A 19,611-nucleotide genomic window follows, 5' to 3' on the forward strand; every position below is an offset into this window, starting at 1 on the left:
ACATGAAAAACAAATTGATTCAGAAGATGATAAAATACATTTCACATCAAACTAGATTACAGAGTAGGTTATCCTTCAAATGATGTGTGGAACTTTAAATGAAATGGAAGGATGTAACTTTAGGATGGTTAATGCATCCAGCCCCAGGTCTATTGCTTCACTATGCACATGGTAGGCAGAGCTTAGATTTAAAGGAACTCACAGCTGGTAAGATCGATGGCTTTACCATGAAAAGGAATATCAAGACAAAGAATATGAGACCATGTGGAGAGCAGAGATAACATGAGACCATGTGGAGAGCAGAGAGAGAATATGAGACCACGTGGAGAGCAGAGAGAGAATATGAGACCACGTGGAGAGCAGAGAGAGAACATGAGACCACGTGGAGAGCAGAGAGAGAACATGAGACCATGTGGAGAGCAGAGAGAGAATATGAGACCATGTGGAGAGCAGAGAGAGAACATGAGACCATGTGGAGAGCAGAGAGAGAACATGAGACCATGTGGAGAGCAGAGAGAGAATATGAGACCATGTGGAGAGCAGAGAGAGAACATGAGACCATGTGGAGAGCAGAGAGAACATGAGACCATGTGGAGAGCAGAGAGAACATGAGACCATGTGGAGAGCAGCGATAATATGAGACCGTGTGGAGAGCAGCGATAATATGAGACCGTGTGGAGAGCAGAGAGAGAACATGAGACCGTGTGGAGAGCAGAGATAATATGAGACCGTGTGGAGAGCAGAGATAATATGAGACCGTGTGGAGAGCAGTGATAATATGAGACCGTGTGGAGAGCAGAGAGATAATATGAGACCGTGTGGAGAGCAGAGAGAGAACATGAGACCGTGTGGAGAGCAGAGATAATATGAGACCGTGTGGAGAGCAGAGATAATATGAGACCGTGTGGAGAGCAGTGATAATATGAGACCGTGTGGAGAGCAGAGAGAGAGAACATGAGACCGTGTGGAGAGCAGAGATAATATGAGACCGTGTGGAGAGCAGTGATAATATGAGACCATGTGGAGAGCAGAGAGAGAAGATGAGACCATGTGGAGAGCAGAGAGAGAAGATGAGACCACGTGGAGAGCAGAGATAAGATGAGACCATGTGGAGAGCAAAGAGAGAAGATGAGACCATGTGGAGAGCAGAGAGAGAACATGAGACCATGTGGAGAGCAGAGATAATATGAGACCATGTGGAGAGCAAAGAGAGAAGATGAGACCATGTGGAGAGCAGAGAGAACATGAGACCATGTGGAGAGCAGAGATAACATGAGACCATGTGGAGAGCAGAGATAACATGAGACCATGTGGAGAGCAAAGAGAATATGAGACCATGTGGAGAGCAGAGAAAGAACACGAGACCATGTGGAGAGCAGAGAGAATATGAGACCATGTGGAGAGCAGAGATAATATGAGACCATGTGGAGAGCAGAGATAATATGAGACCATGTGGAGAGCAAAGTCTCATGACATACCTGTCGGTGTTACTTCCCACGTCAGTAGAGCTGTTGGGGGTGTGAATGAGCAGATCAACCACACCAGACTGCAACTCCTGAGAATGTCACAGCAAGACATACATATTCATCTTTTCACATCAAACATGCACTTACAATGAGCAGGGTTGAGGTCCATTTCATATCAATGAATTCAGAAAGTGAACTGAAATTCCCCCAAAAACTCAATCAAATAATTATAACTTCAGTTAAGTTTCTGAATATACGGAGTATAAATTTAAGTAGCATCTTTGTTAATAAAAAGCTGACCTTGAACCAGGGTCCTACCTGACACATCTCCGTGATAGTATCATCAAACACCCCCCCTGCGTCGTCAGCCCCCTCCCCCACCAGCTTGACCTTCCAGGCCCTGGAGGGCAGCCTCAGCTCCAGGGGGTTCAGAGAGACCACCTGCTTGGCGATCTGCACAAAGATGGGCTTGCTGGATCGCCCCCTGTGGTGCGGGGGACAATGGGCATTGTTACTGTTAATCATTGAGAAGTACTAATATCAATCAGCATCGGAAACTAAAATGCAGCCTTGCATGGGGGACTAACCCAAGGGTAATGACCTGTCAATCATCTTCAACTAACATGTTACAGTATGATGCATGGGGGGCTAACCCAAGGGTAATGTACTGTCAATCATCTTCAACTAACATGGGGGACTAACCCAAGGGTAATGTACTGTCAATCATCTTCAACTAACATGTTACAGTATGATGCATGGGGGGCTAACCCAAGGGTAATGACCTGTCAATCATCTTCAACTAACATGTTACAGTATGATGCATGGGGGGCTAACCCAAGGGTAATGTACTGTCAATCATCTTCAACTAACATGTTACAGGGATCAGGATCCACTATGCAACCTCAGTATGGAACCCCGGGGGATCAGGATCCACTATGTAACCTCAGTATGGAACCCCAGGGGATCAGGATCCACTATGTAACCTCAGTATGGAACCCCAGGGGATCAGGATCCACTATGTAACCTCAGTATGGAACCCCAGGGGATCAGGATCCACTATGTAACCTCAGTATGGAACCCCAGGGGATCAGGATCCACTATGTAACCTCAGTATGGAACCCCAGGGGATCAGGATCCACTATGTAACCACAGTATGGAACCCCAGGGGATCAGGATCCACTATGTAACCTCAGTATGGAACCCCAGGGGATCAGGATCCACTATGTAACCTCAGTATGGAACCCCAGGGGATCAGGATCCACTATGTAACCTCAGTATGGAACCCCAGGGGATCAGGATCCACTATGTAACCTCAGTATGGAACCCCAGGGGATCAGGATCCACTATGTAACCTCAGCATGGAACCCCAGGAGATCAGGATCCACTATGTAACCTCAGTATGGAACCCCAGGGGATCAGGATCCACTATGTAACCTCAGGATCCACTATGTAACCTCAGTATGGAACCCCAGGGGATCAGGATCCACTATGTAACCTCAGTATGGAACCCCAGGGGATCAGGGTCCACTATGTAACCTCAGGATCCACTATGTAACCTCAGTATGGAACCCCGGGGGATCAGGATCCACTATGTAACCTCAGTATGGAACCCCAGGGGATCAGGATCCACTATGTAACCTCAGTATGGAACCCCAGGGGATCAGGATCCACTATGTAACCTCAGTATGGAACCCCAGGGGATCAGGATCCACTATGTAACCTCAGTATGGAACCCCAGGGGATCAGGATCCACTATGTAACCTCAGTATGGAACCCCAGGGGATCAGGATCCACTATGTAACCTCAGGATCCACTATGTAACCTCAGTATGGAACCCCAGGGGATCAGGATCCACTATGTAACCTCAGTATGGAACCCCAGGGGATCAGGATCCACTATGTAACCTCAGGATCCACTAGTAACCTCAGTATGGAACCCCAGGGGATCAGGATCCACTATGTAACCTCAGTATGGAACCCCAGGGGATCAGGATCCACTATGTAACCTCAGTATGGAACCCCAGGGGATCAGGATCCACTATGTAACCTCAGTATGGAACCCCAGGGGATCAGGATCCACTATGTAACCTCAGTATGGAACCCCAGGGGATCAGGATCCACTAACCTCAGTATGGAACCCCATGGGGATCAGGATCCACTATGTAACCTCAGTATGGAACCCAAGGGGATCAGGATCCACTATGTAACCTCAGTATGGAACCCCAGGGGATCAGGATCCACTATGTAACCTCAGTGTGGAACCCCAGGGGATCAGGATCCACTATGTAACCTCAGGATCCACTATGTAACCTCAGTATGGAACCCCGGTGGATCAGGATCCACTATGTAACCTCAGTATGGAACCCCAGGGGATCAGGATCCACTATGTAACCTCAGTATGGAACCCCAGGGGATCAGGATCCACTATGGTTCCTCAATATGGAACCCCGGGGGATCAGGATCCACTATGTAACCTCAGGATCCACTATGTAACCTCAGTATGGAACCCCAGGGGATCAGGATCCACTATGTAACCTCAGTATGGAACCCCAGGGGATCAGGATCCACTATGTAACCTCAGTATGGAACCCCAGGGGATCAGGATCCACTATGTAACCTCAGGATCCACTATGTAACCTCAGTATGGAACCCCAGGGGATCAGGATCCACTATGTAACCTCAGTATGGAACCCCAGGGATCAGGATCCACTATGTAACCTCAGTATGGAACCCCAGGGGATCAGGATCCACTATGTAACCTCAGTATGGAACCCCAGGGGATCAGGATCCACTATGTAACCTCAGTATGGAACCCCGGTGGATCAGGATCCACTATGTAACCTCAGTATGGAACCCCAGGGGATCAGGATCCACTCAGAAACAATGGATGTGTGTCTGTAAAAAAACATTTCACACCCCCCAAAAAAGGTACCTGGTTGAGATCCTCTTGACAGTGATCTGGGGTCCGTAGGTCTTGCCCTGGGTCATGGTCCTCCCTATTGATCTGACCAGGGGTAGAGTGTTGACCTTGGGGGACAGGAGGCCTCTCAGCTGGCCCTGGACGATGGCTGCTGTCCCTGAGCTGTAGCGAGATGAAGACACCTGGAGACAGGGAGAGAAAGAGAGATAGAGAGAAAGAGAGAAAGAGAGAGACAGAGAACGAGAGAGAGAAAGAGAGAGATAGAAAGAGAGAGAGAGAAAGAGAGAGAGAGAAAGAGACAGAGAGAAAGAGAGAGAGACAGAGAAACGTCAAGTCAGGTTAAACTGTTTTTTGATATGAATCATCACAAGGTCTTAATGACATCTCAATCTAGATCGACACAGTAAACATAGAACCAGCTGTGTGTGTGTGTGTGTGTGTGTGTGTGTGTGTGTGTGTGTGTGTGTGTGTGTGTGTGTGTGTGTGTGTGTGTGTGTGTGTGTGTGTGTGTGTGTGTGTGTGTGTGTGTGTGTGTGTGTGTGTGTGTGTGCGTGACAGAAAGACCGGGTAACGGGTAAGACATGAGATTTACGGTAAGACTGTGTAACTCATTCCCTGACATCAATCAGAGATAATGAGGTTGACAAGATAAACTGAGAGCAGCTTGTTCATTACCTGGTTCCTGGGGTGGAGGTTGAGCAGCCTCCAGGACTTGTACATGAGGTCAGAGAAGTGGTAGAGCACCCGGAGGCGGGTGTTGAGGACGTCAGGGCTGCAGTCTTTCAGAGCGTTATACTGGGGAGGGATAGACTGGGGCAGACCCAGCTGCAGGTTGGCTGAGGCACCTGGAAAAGAGAGATCAGCAGACACGGTTTATGGAAGGTGAAGAAGAGGTCAGACTGGGTAACAGTCCTGGGATATGTCCAACCCCAGGAGACATTATGGATAACATCTGGTCTCCAAGCACATAGAGCTGAGGCATGCCATCAGTGTGTGTGTGTGTGTGTGTGTGTGTGTGTGTGTGTGTGTGTGTGTGTGTGTGTGTGTGTGTGTGTGTGTGTGTGTGTGTGTGTGTGTGTGTGTGTGTGTGTGTGTGTGTGTGTGTGTGTGTGTGTTTACCTGAGGTTTTGACAGAGGGGGAGGGTGTGGTCCAGGCTGAGCTGTGGCAGCGACCAGCAGAGATCTGTCTGACGTTGTTCCCCTGTAGGCCTGTCACCAGGGTGGGCTCCTTCACTGGGCTTGAGTGACCAAGGCCAAGCTGAAAGACAGATCAACACAAAACAAAGACTGACTTCAGTGGAAAGTCACATTCTGAATGAGAGGACAAATCTATACACCACCACCACCACTAGTCTTATAGGCTCCATCTCAGTCTTTCAGTGATTCCTCACATCTTATCTAGTTACCACCTCCTCATTGGAGGAAAAGGTCCACGCTCCACACCCTCAGCGCCACACCCTCAGCTCCACACCCTCAGCTCCACACCCCCAGCTCCACACCCCCAGCTCCACACCCCCAGCTCCACACCCCCAGCTCCACACCCTCAGCTCCACACCCCCAGCTCCACACCCCCAGCTCCACACCCCCAGCTCCACACACTCAGCTCCACACCCCCAGCTCCACACCCCCAGCTCCACACCCTCAGCTCCACACACTCAGCTCCACACCCCCAGCTCCACACCCCCAGCTCCACACCCCCAGCTCCACACCCCCAGCCCACACCCCTCCACACCCCAGCTCCACACCCTCAGCTCCACACCCTCAGCTCCACCCCCAGCTCCACACCCCCAGCTCCACACACTCAGCTCCACACACTCAGCTCCACACCCCCAGCTCCACACCCCCAGCTCCACACCCTCAGCTCCACACACTCAGCTCCACACACTCAGCTCCACACACTCAGCTCCACACACTCAGCTCCACACCCCCAGCTCCACACACTCAGCTCCACACACTCAGCGCCACACCCTCAGCGCCACACCCCCAGCGCCACACACTCAGCGCCACACACTCAGCGCCACACCCCCAGCTCCACACACTCAGCGCCACACACTCAGCGCCACACCCCCAGCTCCACACCCCCAGCTCCACACCCCAGCGCCACACCCCCAGCGCCACACCCTCAGCGCCACACCCCCAGCGCCACACCCTCAGCGCCACACCCTCAGCTCCACACCCCCAGCTCCACACCCCCAGCTCCACCCCCAGCTCCACACCCCCAGCTCCACACCCCCAGCTCCACACCCCCAGCTCCACACCCCCAGCTCCACACCCCCAGCTCCACACCCCCAGCTCCACACCCTCAGCTCCACACCCCCAGCTCCACACACTCAGCTCCACACCCTCAGCTCCACACACTCAGCTCCACACACTCAGCTCCACACCCCCAGCGCCACACACTCAGCGCCACACACTCAGCGCCACACCCTCAGCGCCACACCCCCAGCGCCACACACTCAGCTCCACACACTCAGCTCCACACACTCAGCTCCACACACTCAGCTCCACACACTCAGCTCCACACACTCAGCGCCACACCCTCAGCGCCACACCCTCAGCGCCACACCCCCAGCTCCACACACTCAGCGCCACACACTCAGCGCCACACACTCAGCGCCACACACTCAGCGCCACACCCCCAGCTCCACACACTCAGCTCCACACACTCAGCGCCACACCCCCAGCGCCACACCCTCAGCGCCACACCCTCAGCGCCACACCCTCAGCGCCACACCCCCAGCGCCACACCCTCAGCGCCACACCCTCAGCGCCACACCCACAGCGCCACACCCTCAGCGCCACACCCCCAGCGCCACACCCCCAGCGCCACACCCCCAGCTCCACACCCCCAGCGCCACACCCCCAGCTCCACACCCCCAGCTCCACACCCCCAGCTCCACACACTCAGAGGTCGAGGAGAGGATGCAAGGAATTGAGGAAAGCTGAATGAAGAACTCGTGTAATACTGTGGTAGAGAAGCTATGTTCCTACCTGTCCCTCACAGTTACAGCCCCAGGCATAGACGTCTCCGGTAGAAGACAAAACCAGGACATGCTCACAGCCCACAGCTATGTCCTCTACAAACACCCCCTCCAGGGCTGGCACCACCTGGGGACGGTTGTGGTTCTTCAACAGAGAGTCTGGCAGGCCGATCAACCGCTCTGAGGGGAGAGGAAGGAAGGAAGGAAGGAAGGAAGGAAGGAAGGAAGGAAGGAAGGAAGGAAGGAAGGAAGGAAGGAAGGAAGGAAGGAAGGAGAGACAAGACAGCTTGAAATAGGTCTTAAAGTTCAGTCAATTAAAAAAAAAAAAAAAAATCTAGCTCAAGCACCACATAATCAATGCACATGAGACCACTTTGATACGGATGTTTTACAATAGGTGGGGGAACTGACACATGTGATCATGTAGCTGCTGTGTCACCACAAAAACAGAACAGCTGGGGGTCCATAAAAAAAAAAAAAACAAGTTAGTCCGCTACTGTAGTCAAGTCTGCTGTGTGGAGCTTCACATGATAAACTACATTCATTACCTTGTCCAAAGGTGTAAACATGCCCATCTTTGGCCAGGACAACAGAAAACTGGGTCCCGCAGCCAACCTTCTTGATTCCCTTGTTACACAGTTGCTCCACTTTCTACAAAGTAAAGAATAATGAAAAAGAGGAATAATAACCCATTGTGGAAGTTATGTTGTTGAAACGCGAGAGGAGCACTTGTAGCCTACCTGAGGATAAGACTTCACAGTGCAGGGACCGGTCCCCAGCTTCCCATAGTCTCCGTCACCAAAGGACCAGACACTCATCCCATCGGAGGACAGCACCAGGGTGTGGTTGATACCACAGGATACCTAGTCACAATGGGAGAAAGACAATATCAACACATAGTCAACACATAGTCAACACATAGTCAACACATAGTCAACACATAGTCAACACATAGTCAACACATAGTCAACACATAGGTAACACATAGGTAACACATAGGTAACCGTTGATCGAAGCTGACAGAGATCCAATGGCAATACATCTGGGAGCCAATAGGAATAAGATATACATCTGGGGGCCAATAGGAATAAGATATACATCTGGGAGCCAATAGGAATAAGATATACATCTGGGGGCCAATAGGAATAAGATATACATCTGGGGGCCAATAGGAATAAGATATACATCTGGGAGCCAATAGGAATAAGATATACATCTGGGGGCCAATAGGAATAAGATATACATCTGGGGGCCAATAGAAATAAGATATACATCTGGGAGCCAATAGGAATAAGATATACATCTGGGGGTCAATAGGAATAAGATATACATCTGGGAGCCAATAGGAATAAGATATACATCTGGGGGCCAATAGGAATAAGATATACATCTGGGAGCCAATAGGAATAAGATATACATCTGGGAGCCAATAGGAATAAGATATACATCTGGGGGCCAATAGGAAGCAGAGCAGGGGGCCCGATTGAATTCAATAAAGGTTATTAATAGGGCTCCCGAGTGGCGCAGTGCTCTAAGGCACTGCAATCTCAGTGCAAGAGGCGTCACTACAGTCCCTGGTTCGATTCCAGGCTGTATCACATCCGGCCGTGATTGGGAGTCCCATAGGGCGGCGCACAATTGGTCCACTGTCGTCTGGGGTTGGTCAGTGTAGGTCATCATTGTAAATAAGATTTTGTTCTTAACTGACTTGCCTAGTTAAATAAAGGTAGTAAAAATATATATATATTATCCTACGAGGGGAAATTGGATGTCACCATGACCTGACTGAGACCCCCTGCTTTAAAACACCAGCCCTGACTGAGACCCCTGCTTTAAAACACCAGCCCTGACTGAGACCCCCTGCTTTAAAACACCAGCCCTGACTGAGACCCCTGCTTTAAAACACCAGCCCTGACTGAGACCCCTGCTTTAAAACACCAGCCCTGACTGAGACCCCCTGCTTTAAAGCACCAGCCCTGACTGAGACCCCCTGCTTTAAAACACCATGCCCTGACTGAGACCCCCTGCTTTAAAACACCAGCCCTGACTGAGACCCCTGCTTTAAAACACCAGCCCTGACTGAGACCCCCTGCTTTAAAGCACCAGCCCTGACTGAGACCCCCTGCTTTAAAACACCATGCCCTGACTGAGACCCCTGCTTTAAAACACCAGCCCTGACTGAGACCCCCTGCTTTAAAACACCAGCCCTGACTGAGAACCCCTGCTTTAAAACACCAGCCCTGACTGAGACCCCCTGCTTTAAAACACCAGCCCTGACTGAGACCCCCTGCTTTAAAACACCAGCCCTGACTGAGACCCCTGCTTTAATACACCAGCCCTGACTGAGACCCCCTGCTTTAAAACACCAGCCCTGACTGAGACCCCCTGCTTTAAAACACCAGCCCTGACTGAGACCCCCTGCTTTAAAGCACCAGCCCTGACTGAGACCCCCTGCTTTAAAACACCAGCCCTGACTGAGACCCCCTGCTTTAAAGCACCAGCCCTGACTGAGACCCCTGCTTTAAAACATTTGGCTCCTTAGGCAACATTGGCAGCATCACAGGACAGAAAACCAGCTGTTATCATGATGGACCCCTGCTGATAAAACACCAGCCCTGACTGAGACCACCTGCTTTAAAACACCAGCCCTGACTGAGACCACCTGCTTTAAAGCACCAGCCCTGACTGAGACCCCTGTTTAAAGCACCAGCCCTGACTGAGACCCCCTGTCTTTAAAGCACCAGCCCTGACTGAGACCCCTGCTTTAAAACACCAGTCCCCTGACGGACGACCCCTGCTTTAAAGCACCAGCCCTGACTGAGACCCCTGCTTTAAAACATTTGGCTCCTTAGGCAACATTGGCAGCATCACAGGACAGAAAATCAAACATGTTATCATGATGGACGTTACCTGTCCGACACGACGGACGGTACCACCTGTCCGACACGACGGACGTTACCACCTGTCCGACACGACGGACGTTACCACCTGTCCGACACGACGGACGTTACCACCTGTCCGACACGACGGACGTTACCACCTGTCCGACACGATGGACGTTACCACCTGTCCGACACGACGGACGTTACCACCTGTCCGATGGACGTCTGACACGGACGGTACCTGTCTGATACGATGGACGTACCAGTCGATACGATGGACGTTACCAGTCTGATACGATGGACGTTACCACCTGTCTGACATGATGGACGTTACCACCTGTCTGATACGATGGACGTTACCTGTCTGACACGATGGACGGACGTTACCTGTCTGATATGATGGACATTACCAGTCTGATATGATGGACGTTACCAGTCTGATATGATGGACGTTACCAGTCTGACATGATGGACGTTACCAGTCTGATATGATGGACGTTACCAGTCTGACATGATGGACGTTACCTGTCTGACATGATGGACGTTACCTGTCTGACATGATGGACGTTACCTGTCTGATATGATGGACATTACCAGTCTGATATGATGGACATTACCAGTCTGATATGATGGACATTACCAGTCTGATATGATGGACATTACCAGTCTGATATGATGGACATTACCAGTCTGATATGATGGACTTTACCAGTCTGATATGATGGACTTTACCAGTCTGATATGATGGACTTTACCAGTCTGATATGATGGATGTTACCTGTCTGATATGATGGATGTTACCTGTCTTGTTAGGTTCATGTTTTAAGTATCCCTATATTTCTGTTATTAAGGTGCTTTCGCTCTGTTATTAGTAGGCCTGCGCAGCAGTCTCGTTGTTGATGCACCTGGCCTGAGTGCAATGGCAACCATGTAGTGTGCTAATACGGTTTGGTATGTCTGATATGACGGATCATACCTGTCCAATGTGATATCCCTCCAGTGCCGTGACTCTCTCTGGCAGCATCTTGTTGGACGTTGATCTTTGACCCAGACGACCAGAGTCTCCACTACCGAAGGTCAACAGCTTCCCGTCTGTTGTAATCACGGCTGAGTGTTTGAACCCACACGCCAACTGTTGTGGGAAGGAATGATGAATGACAGAGACATAGAAACTATTCAGGATAAATGACACCAAGAATGTTTCCGTGCTGGCCTACCACTTAGAATGAAGCATTATACATCTAATATAAATACAACGAAGGGTATGTAATATACAGTAAGAGGGATTAATATAATGTCATATAACATCCCAGAAATGTCAGGTGAGCCTCATCTCCAATCCTACCCGCCCCACCTCCTCTCCCTACAGAGCCTCATCTCCAGTCCTACCCGCCCCACCTCCTCTCCCTACAGAGCCTCATCTCCAGTCATACCCGCACCACCTCCTCTCCCTACAGCCTCATCTCCAGCCTCATCTCCAGTCCTACCCGCCCCACCTCCTCTCCCTACAGAGCCTCATCTCCAGTCCTACCCGCCCCACCTCCTCTCCCTACAGAGCCTCATCTCCAGTCCTACCTGCCCCACCTCCTCTCCCTGCAGAGCCTCATCTCCAGTCCTACCCGCCCCACCTCCTCTCCCTACAGAGCCTCATCTCCAGTCCTACATCTCCAGTCCACCACCTCCTCTCCCTGCAGAGCCTCATCTCCAGTCCTACCCGCCCACCTCCTCTCCCTGCAGAGCCTCATCTCCTACCCTGCCCCACAGAGCCTCTCATCTCCCCAGCCTCATCTCCAGTCCTACCCGCCCCACCTCCTCTCCCTGCAGAGCCTCATCTCCCTACAGAGCCTCATCTCCAGTCCTACCTGCACCACCTCCTCTCCCTACAGAGCCTCATCTCCAGTCCTACCTGCACCACCTCCTCTCCCTACAGAGCCTCATCTCCAGTCCTACCTGCCCCACCTCCTCTCCCTACAGAGCCTCATCTCCAGTCCTACCTGCACCACCTCCTCTCCCTACAGGGCCTCATCTCCAGTCCTACCCGCACCACCTCCTCTCCCTGCAGAGCCTCATCTCCAGTCCTACCCGCCCCACCTCCTCTCCCTACAGGGCCTCATCTCCAGTCCTACCTGCACCACCTCCTCTCCCTGCAGAGCCTCCACCTGTTTGGGTCGTCTCTGTCTCTCACTGTTCCCATGTCCCAGCTTCCCATAGTCCCCATCACCCCAGCTGAACACCTCCCCCGTCTCCGTCAGGGCCAGGGAGTGGCCGTCAGAACCGCAAGAGGTCACCAGCTGGGTCACCACGTAGCCTGGGGGGTCAACAAGGGGGACAAAGGTGTCAAAAGTGTCCAAGGTTATAGATCAACCTGAGATAAAGATGTTACCTTGCAAGGCTGAGATGACTGTGGGGGTATATAGGTCATCAGAATTGCCCTGGCCCAGTCTCCCATAGCTACCCTCTCCTACAGCCAGCACCGTACCGTTAGCCTGTACCAGGAATGTACAGTTCTGCCCACACACAACCTGCAGAGAGTAGAGTATCACAGGTCAACAACAGAGAATCTTCGGGCTCAAAATGTAAGAAGCCTAAGTACAATCTGGAGCTGCCTAATCAGAGATGCTCACGACGTGTGCTGTAATGTAACGTGACCCTGGTGTATTAGTAGGTTATGAACTCTACCTGATGTGTCTGGGACAGAGACGGGGCGATGGTAGGCACCATCAGGTTGGTCCCTGCGTCTGCCAGCTGTCCGTGACGCCCGTTGCCCCACAGAAACACCTGACTCTTCCCTCCCTGCTGCCAGTCCTGTCAAATACAGTAAGAGGAGGTGGGAAAGCCTGTTAAATTAGCTTAAAGTAGCCTGTTAAAGTAGCTTAAAGTAGCCTGTTAAAGTAGCTTAAAGTAGCCTGTTAAAGTAGATAAGTAGCCTGTTAAAGTAGCTAAGTAGCCTGTTAAAGTAGCTTAAAGTAGCCTGTTAAAGTAGCTTATTAAAGTAGCCTGGTAAAGTAGCTTAAAGTAGCCTGGTAAAGTAGCTTAAAGTAGCCTGGTAAAGTAGCTTAATGTAGCCTGGTAAAGTAACTTAAAGTAGCCTGTTAAAGTAGCTTATTAAAGTAGCCTGGTAAAGTAGCTTAAAGTAGCCTGGTAAAGTAGCTTAAAGTAGTCTGGTAAAGTAGCTTAAAGTAGCCTGGTAAAGTAGCTTAAAGTAGCCTGTTTCAGATCGCTTCGTCCAGTCTTTCTAACAATGACCAAAACAGTTGGCAAGACAGCATTATTGACATCTTCAAAATGACTAATGACAGACAGGAAATCGTTATGGGGTCAGTCGTAACACTGAACAGTGTGAACAATAGCTAGTGATACAGCTATCTGAACAGGAAGTGATGGAGCTGTGTCATGAGGCTGGCCTGACCCAGGGTGTGGGTTCCCAGAGCTGCTGAGGGTATGTCAAGTGATACAGGTATCTGAACAGGAAGTGATGGAGCTGTGTCATGAGGCTGGCCTGACCCAGGGTGTGGGTTCCCAGAGCTGCTGAGGGTATGTCAAGTGATACAGCTATCTGAACAGGAAGTGATGGAGCTGTGTCATGAGGCTGGCCTGACACAGGGTGTGGGTTCCCAGAGCTGCTGAGGGTATGTCAAGTGATACAGTAATGACATTAAGAGAATAGGATATATGGTTTTACAGACAGTAATCTTACCTCAGGAGATATGGCCTGCATCAGAAATGGCACACTATTCCCTATATAGTGGACTTATTTTGACCTGAGCCCTGTGTAGGCCCCGGTCAATAGAAGTGCACTATATAGGGAATAGAGTCCTGTGTAGGCCCTGGTCAATAGTAGTGCACTATATAGGGAATAGAGCCCTGTGTAGGCCCTGGTCAATAGAAGTGCACTATATAGGGAATAGAGCCCTGTGTAGGCCCTGGTCAATAGAAGTGCACTATATAGGGAATAGAGTCCTGTGTAGGCCCTGGTCAATAGTAGTGCACTATATAGGGAATAGAGCCCTGTGTAGGCCCTGGTCAATAGAAGTCAATAGGGTAGAGTAGGCACGGTCAATAGTAGCAGAATAGGGAATAGAGCCCTGTGTAGGCCCCGGTCAATAGTAGTGCACTATATAGGGAATAGAATCAATAGTAGTGCACTATATAGAGAATAGAGCCCTGTGTAGGCCCCGGTCAATAGTAGTGCACTATATAGGGAATAGAGTGCACTATATAGGGAATAGGGTGCCATTTGGGATGTAGATATGGTTCTGGAGACAGAAATCTTACCTCAGGTCTGGTGGTGGCCCAGGACATGAGTTGTTCGTCCATCATGAAGCTCCACTTACTATTGTCCTGAAAAGAGGAGAGAAGAGGAGAAGCGAAGAGGAGAAGCGAAGAAGAGAAGCGAAGAAGAGAAGCGAAGAAGAGAAGCGAAGAAGAGAAGCGAAGAAGAGAAGCGAAGAAGAGAAGCGAAGAAGAGAAGCGAAGTGAGTGCATCAACAGAAGTAAGAAAAAAACAGTTGAATGAACACCATAATTGACTGGCAGCTAGCCTGTTTCTCCAATAACACAACTCCACACACTGCCAAGTGCCCTATTCTCTATGCAGCACACACTAATAGGGAATAGGGTGTCATTTCAGACACCATCCTAGTCTGAGGAAGCTACAGGAAGCTTCTACTTTCTGCTCACCAGGGGCTTGGTGAGTTCTGTGGTTCCTGCCTGCTGGAACTCTGGGACAGTGAAGGATTCTGGGAACGCTGTTCCCCTGGCGATGGCCTCCGCGCTCTTCACAGTGGTGGAGAAGGTTTGGAGCCAGCTCCACTCCATGGGGCAGGAGTGTGTGTAGTCGAGGCTGAGGCTGGCAGGGTGGTGGTGGGGGGGTCGGCAGGGCCGACACAGGTACTGTTCCAGGGAAAGGCCGACGGTCAGAGAGGCCAGACTCTGGAGGAAGGCACTGTGGACCAACTGGTCACCCGCTGTCACGTGACTCTGGGGAGAGAAAGAAGACAGACAGACACCACACACACAGAGACACCACACACAGACACACAGACACACAGACACACAGACACACACACACACACACACACACACACACAGACACACACAGACACACACACACACACACACACACACACACACACACACACACACACACACACACACACACACACACACACACACACACACACAGACACCACACACAGACACACACACACACACACACACAGACACACACACACACACACACAGACACCACACACACACACACACAGACACCACACACACACAGACACCACACACACACAGACACCACACACACACAGACACCACACACACACAGACACCACACACACACAGATTAATCCTCAAGATCCAATGAGGTGGAAAACTACTGCATTAGCCGATGTTCCTCTGGGCTCAATAACCTTGCAGAGAGACGGGACATTTGTCTGTAAATTGGCCTTCAGTGACAGATTGTTGAGGTCAGCAGCACTAGCGAAGGCTGGATTATATCCACCAAGCGTTCCCTGTAGTAAAACTTGCATAAAATTGCAGAAAGACGCTTGCATAAAGTTACAACCTCTGGAATGCACCGAAATCACAAGTCACAAGCTGTTAGGCGAGCCTCTACAGAGTAAGTGTAGGAATGTAAATCCAAGCAGCCTCCTGCAGCAGTGTGGGAAGTCTCTCCAGGAAGACGGCCAAACTAACGAACTAACCAAGTAGATAACTAACTAACCAAATAGATAACTAACTAACCAAGTAGATAACTAACCAAGTAGATAACTAACCAAGTAGATAACTAACCAACTAGATAACTAACCAACCAACTAGATAACTAACCAACTAGATAATTAACCAAGTAGATACTTAACCAAGTAGATAATTAACTAACCAAGTAGGTATCTAACCAAGTACATAAATAACCAAGTAGATAATTAACCAAGTAGATAATTAACCAAGTAGATAACTAACTAACCAAGTAGATAACTAACTAACCAAGTAGATAACTAACCAACCAAGTAGATAACTAACCAACCAAGTAGATAACTAACCAACCAAGTAGATAACTAACCAACCAAGTAGATAACTAACCAACCAAGTAGATAACTAACCAACCAAGTAGATAACTAACCAAGTAGATAACTATCCAACTAGATAACTAACCAACTAGATAACTAACCAACTAGATAACTAACCAACTAGATAACTAACCAACTAGATAACTAACCAAGTAGGTAACTAACCAAGTACATAACTAACCAAGTAGATAATTAACCAAGTAGATAATTAATTAACCAAGTACATAACTAACCAAGTAGATAATTAACCAAGTACATAACTAACCAAGTACATAACTAACCAAGTACATAACTAACCAAGTACATAACTAACTAGATAACTAATCAAGTAGATAACTAACTAGATAACAAACTAAGTAGATAACAAACAAAGTAGATAACAAACCAAGTAGATATCTAAATAAGTAGTTCACTAACTAACTAGCTGTACTGCTGTACTGTACTAACCCTCTCGTAGCTGTACTGGTCCTGCAGCAGTGTGGGAAGTCTCTCCAGGAAGACGGCCATGCAGGGTGCACGGTTCAGACCCAGAATGCCCTGTGTTCTGAGGACGGTGCGGCAGGATGCCAACACGTGGTTCTGGGAGATCCAGTCTGACGTACAGCGGATCAGCAGAGCATCCTGTTGGAGGAGAGGTCAGACATCAGACCCTGTTCATTAGGTCTCTTTCTCTGTCCTCTCATCTCCTCCCCTCTCTTTCAACTGCACTGATCTGAAAGAAGTGACCAAGTGAAAGACAGCCTAATGATGATCTCCCACCACTCTGTTTCCACCTGCCAAGTCTGTTCCAATCAGTGGAGATGAAGGGGGAGACGAGAACAGACGAGGACAGGACAGATCGTAAAGAGATAGAGCCTCAGGCCTAGTGCAATGAAACTGGACTAACCTTCGACCTCCCGGAGCAGGCAGCCACCCCTACATTTGGTATCCAGGTGGTACTGACCACTGAGCCTAGGCCTGTCACCACTGTCTGTAGGATGGAACCATCCTGTAGGAGGGGGGAACCGGGATAAGATTAGAACACACGGCACTGATAATAGACAGAGGATGTTGTATTGATAAGGAGATTGGCTAACTCTATTATGTTATCTTCATTTATAATCTGTACTATGAGAAAATAGTGCATTATTAGTAACGTAGTACGTCATGCTACAGCTCTCACCTGTAGAGACCAGATGTTGAGTAGTCCTCCTATACCTCCAGACACCAGGGCCAGACCACTGGGGCAGAACGACAGGGTCTTCACCGCTGTGATATGACCACTCAGTCTGAACACACACTTGGCACTGCCACGCTAGGGAGGCCAAACGCCACATAGATCAGGACACAGTGATTTAAAAGAGTAACTGAAATTGAATTGACAAATACAGTAGTTATTAGAAGAATCCAAAAGGATAAGAAGAAGAAAAAGAATAGAATAAAAGAAAATTATGAATTTCTGTTCCTCCACAAAGACAACTGACGATTTTCTACTTCCCATTTTAGGTGTCAGAGGAAATGGGGGAATGAAAGGAGACATAACCGAAGCCGCTTATCTCAGCGCTACAGAACACACTGACTGTACTGACCTTGATGCCACTGTTGTTCTCCTGACTGGATGAGCTGCCCAGGAACTTAGGAACTGACACATTAGTGCCCCCCTGTGGCAGAGTCCACACATTCAGAAGACCATTCTGGCTCCCTCTAAAAAGACAGAGGAAATGTAGGGAATAACTAAATCTAATGTCTACAGGGACTACATTTGACCCATATACAGAAATGTTGATCAATGTGCATTGCCACCGTTAAATATAGCTAATAATGTACTAATTACTCGGTGTACACAGCTCACACTCTCCCCTTATTCCCTGATACTCACTCTCCCCTTATTCCCTGGTACACACTCTCCCCTTATTCCCTGGTACTCACACTCTCCCCTTATTCCCTGGTACTCACACTCTCCCCTTATTCCCTGGTACTCACACACTCCCCTTATTCCCTGGTACTCACACACTCCCCTTATTCCCTGGTACTCACACACTCCCCTTATTGCCTGGTACTCACACACTCCCCTTATTGCCTGGTACTCACACACTCCCCTTATTGCCTGGTACTCACACACTCCCCTTATTGCCTGGTACTCACACTCTCCCCTTATTGCCTGGTACTCACACTCTCCCCTTATTCCCTGGTACTCACACTCTCCCCTTATTCCCTGGTACTCACACTCTCCCCTTATTCCCTGGTACTCACACACTCCCCTTATTCCCTGGTACTCACACACTCCCCTTATTCCCTGGTACTCACACACTCCCCTTATTCCCTGGTACTCACACACTCCCCTTATTCCCTGGTACTCACACTCTCCCCTAATTCCCTGGTACTCACACTCTCCCCTTATTCCCTGGTACTCACACTCTCCCCTTATTCCCTGGTACTCACACTCTCCCCTTATTCCCTGGTACTCACACACTCCCCTTATTCCCTGGTACTCACACTCTCCCCTTATTCCCTGGTACTCACACTCTCCCCTTATTCCCTGGTACTCACACACTCCCCTTATTCCCTGATACTCACACACTCCCCTTATTCCCTGGTACTCACACACTCCCCTTATTCCCTGGTACTCACACACTCCCCTTATTCCCTGGTACTCACACACTCCCCTTATTCCCTGGTACTCACACACTCCCCTTATTCCCTGGTACTCACACACTCCCCTTACTCCCTGGTACTCACACACTCCCCTTATTCCCTGGTACTCACACACTCCCCTTATTGCCTGGTACTCACACTCTCCCCTTATTGCCTGGTACTCACACTCTCCCCTTATTGCCTGGTACTCACACTCTCCCCTTATTGCCTGGTACTCACACACTCCCCTTATTCCCTGGTACTCACACACTCCCCTTATTCCCTGGTACTCACTCTCTCCCCTTATTCCCCAGTACTCACACAGCCATCATAAGGCGTGGTTCGGGACCTCTGCCAGGCAGCGGGCACCACTCGGCCGTGTTGACGGTGCCTGTGTGGAACAGGGAGTGAAGGGTGATCCAGGTGCCTCCCGCCCGCCCCCAGATCTTCACCACCTCAGAGCGGCCCGTGGAGAGGAGGAGGTGGCCCGTGGGGTCCCAGCGCAGGATGCTGACACTCTCCTGGAGAGAGGTAGCGAGGATTGCGAGAGAGAGAGATGGGAGGGAGAGAGAGATGGAGGGAGGGAGAGATGGAGGGAGGGAGAGAGAGATGGAGGGAGAGAGAGAGATGGAGGGAGAGAGAGAATGACAAATGTTTTGCTTGCAATCTTGGA

General features: G+C 49.9%; 1 protein-coding gene across 1 annotated transcript in view; it reads right to left on the minus strand.

Moving 5' to 3' along the window:
* Positions 1-19,611, minus strand: part of LOC123999859 (probable E3 ubiquitin-protein ligase HERC1) — a 107,674-nt gene that overhangs the window by 9,680 nt on the left and 78,383 nt on the right. Inside the window, 19 exon segments of the mRNA XM_046305867.1 lie at positions 1,479-1,555; positions 1,785-1,950; positions 4,398-4,567; positions 5,061-5,230; positions 5,505-5,643; positions 7,377-7,546; positions 7,915-8,017; positions 8,107-8,229; positions 11,225-11,380; positions 12,375-12,556; positions 12,632-12,770; positions 12,928-13,053; positions 14,524-14,589; positions 14,929-15,228; positions 16,773-16,946; positions 17,212-17,313; positions 17,488-17,619; positions 17,894-18,008; positions 19,260-19,459. Coding sequence (XP_046161823.1) covers positions 1,479-1,555; positions 1,785-1,950; positions 4,398-4,567; positions 5,061-5,230; positions 5,505-5,643; positions 7,377-7,546; positions 7,915-8,017; positions 8,107-8,229; positions 11,225-11,380; positions 12,375-12,556; positions 12,632-12,770; positions 12,928-13,053; positions 14,524-14,589; positions 14,929-15,228; positions 16,773-16,946; positions 17,212-17,313; positions 17,488-17,619; positions 17,894-18,008; positions 19,260-19,459 — 2,810 coding nt within the window.

This window comes from Oncorhynchus gorbuscha, linkage group LG16 (assembly GCF_021184085.1).
Source record: "Oncorhynchus gorbuscha isolate QuinsamMale2020 ecotype Even-year linkage group LG16, OgorEven_v1.0, whole genome shotgun sequence".
NCBI lineage: Eukaryota > Metazoa > Chordata > Actinopteri > Salmoniformes > Salmonidae > Oncorhynchus > Oncorhynchus gorbuscha.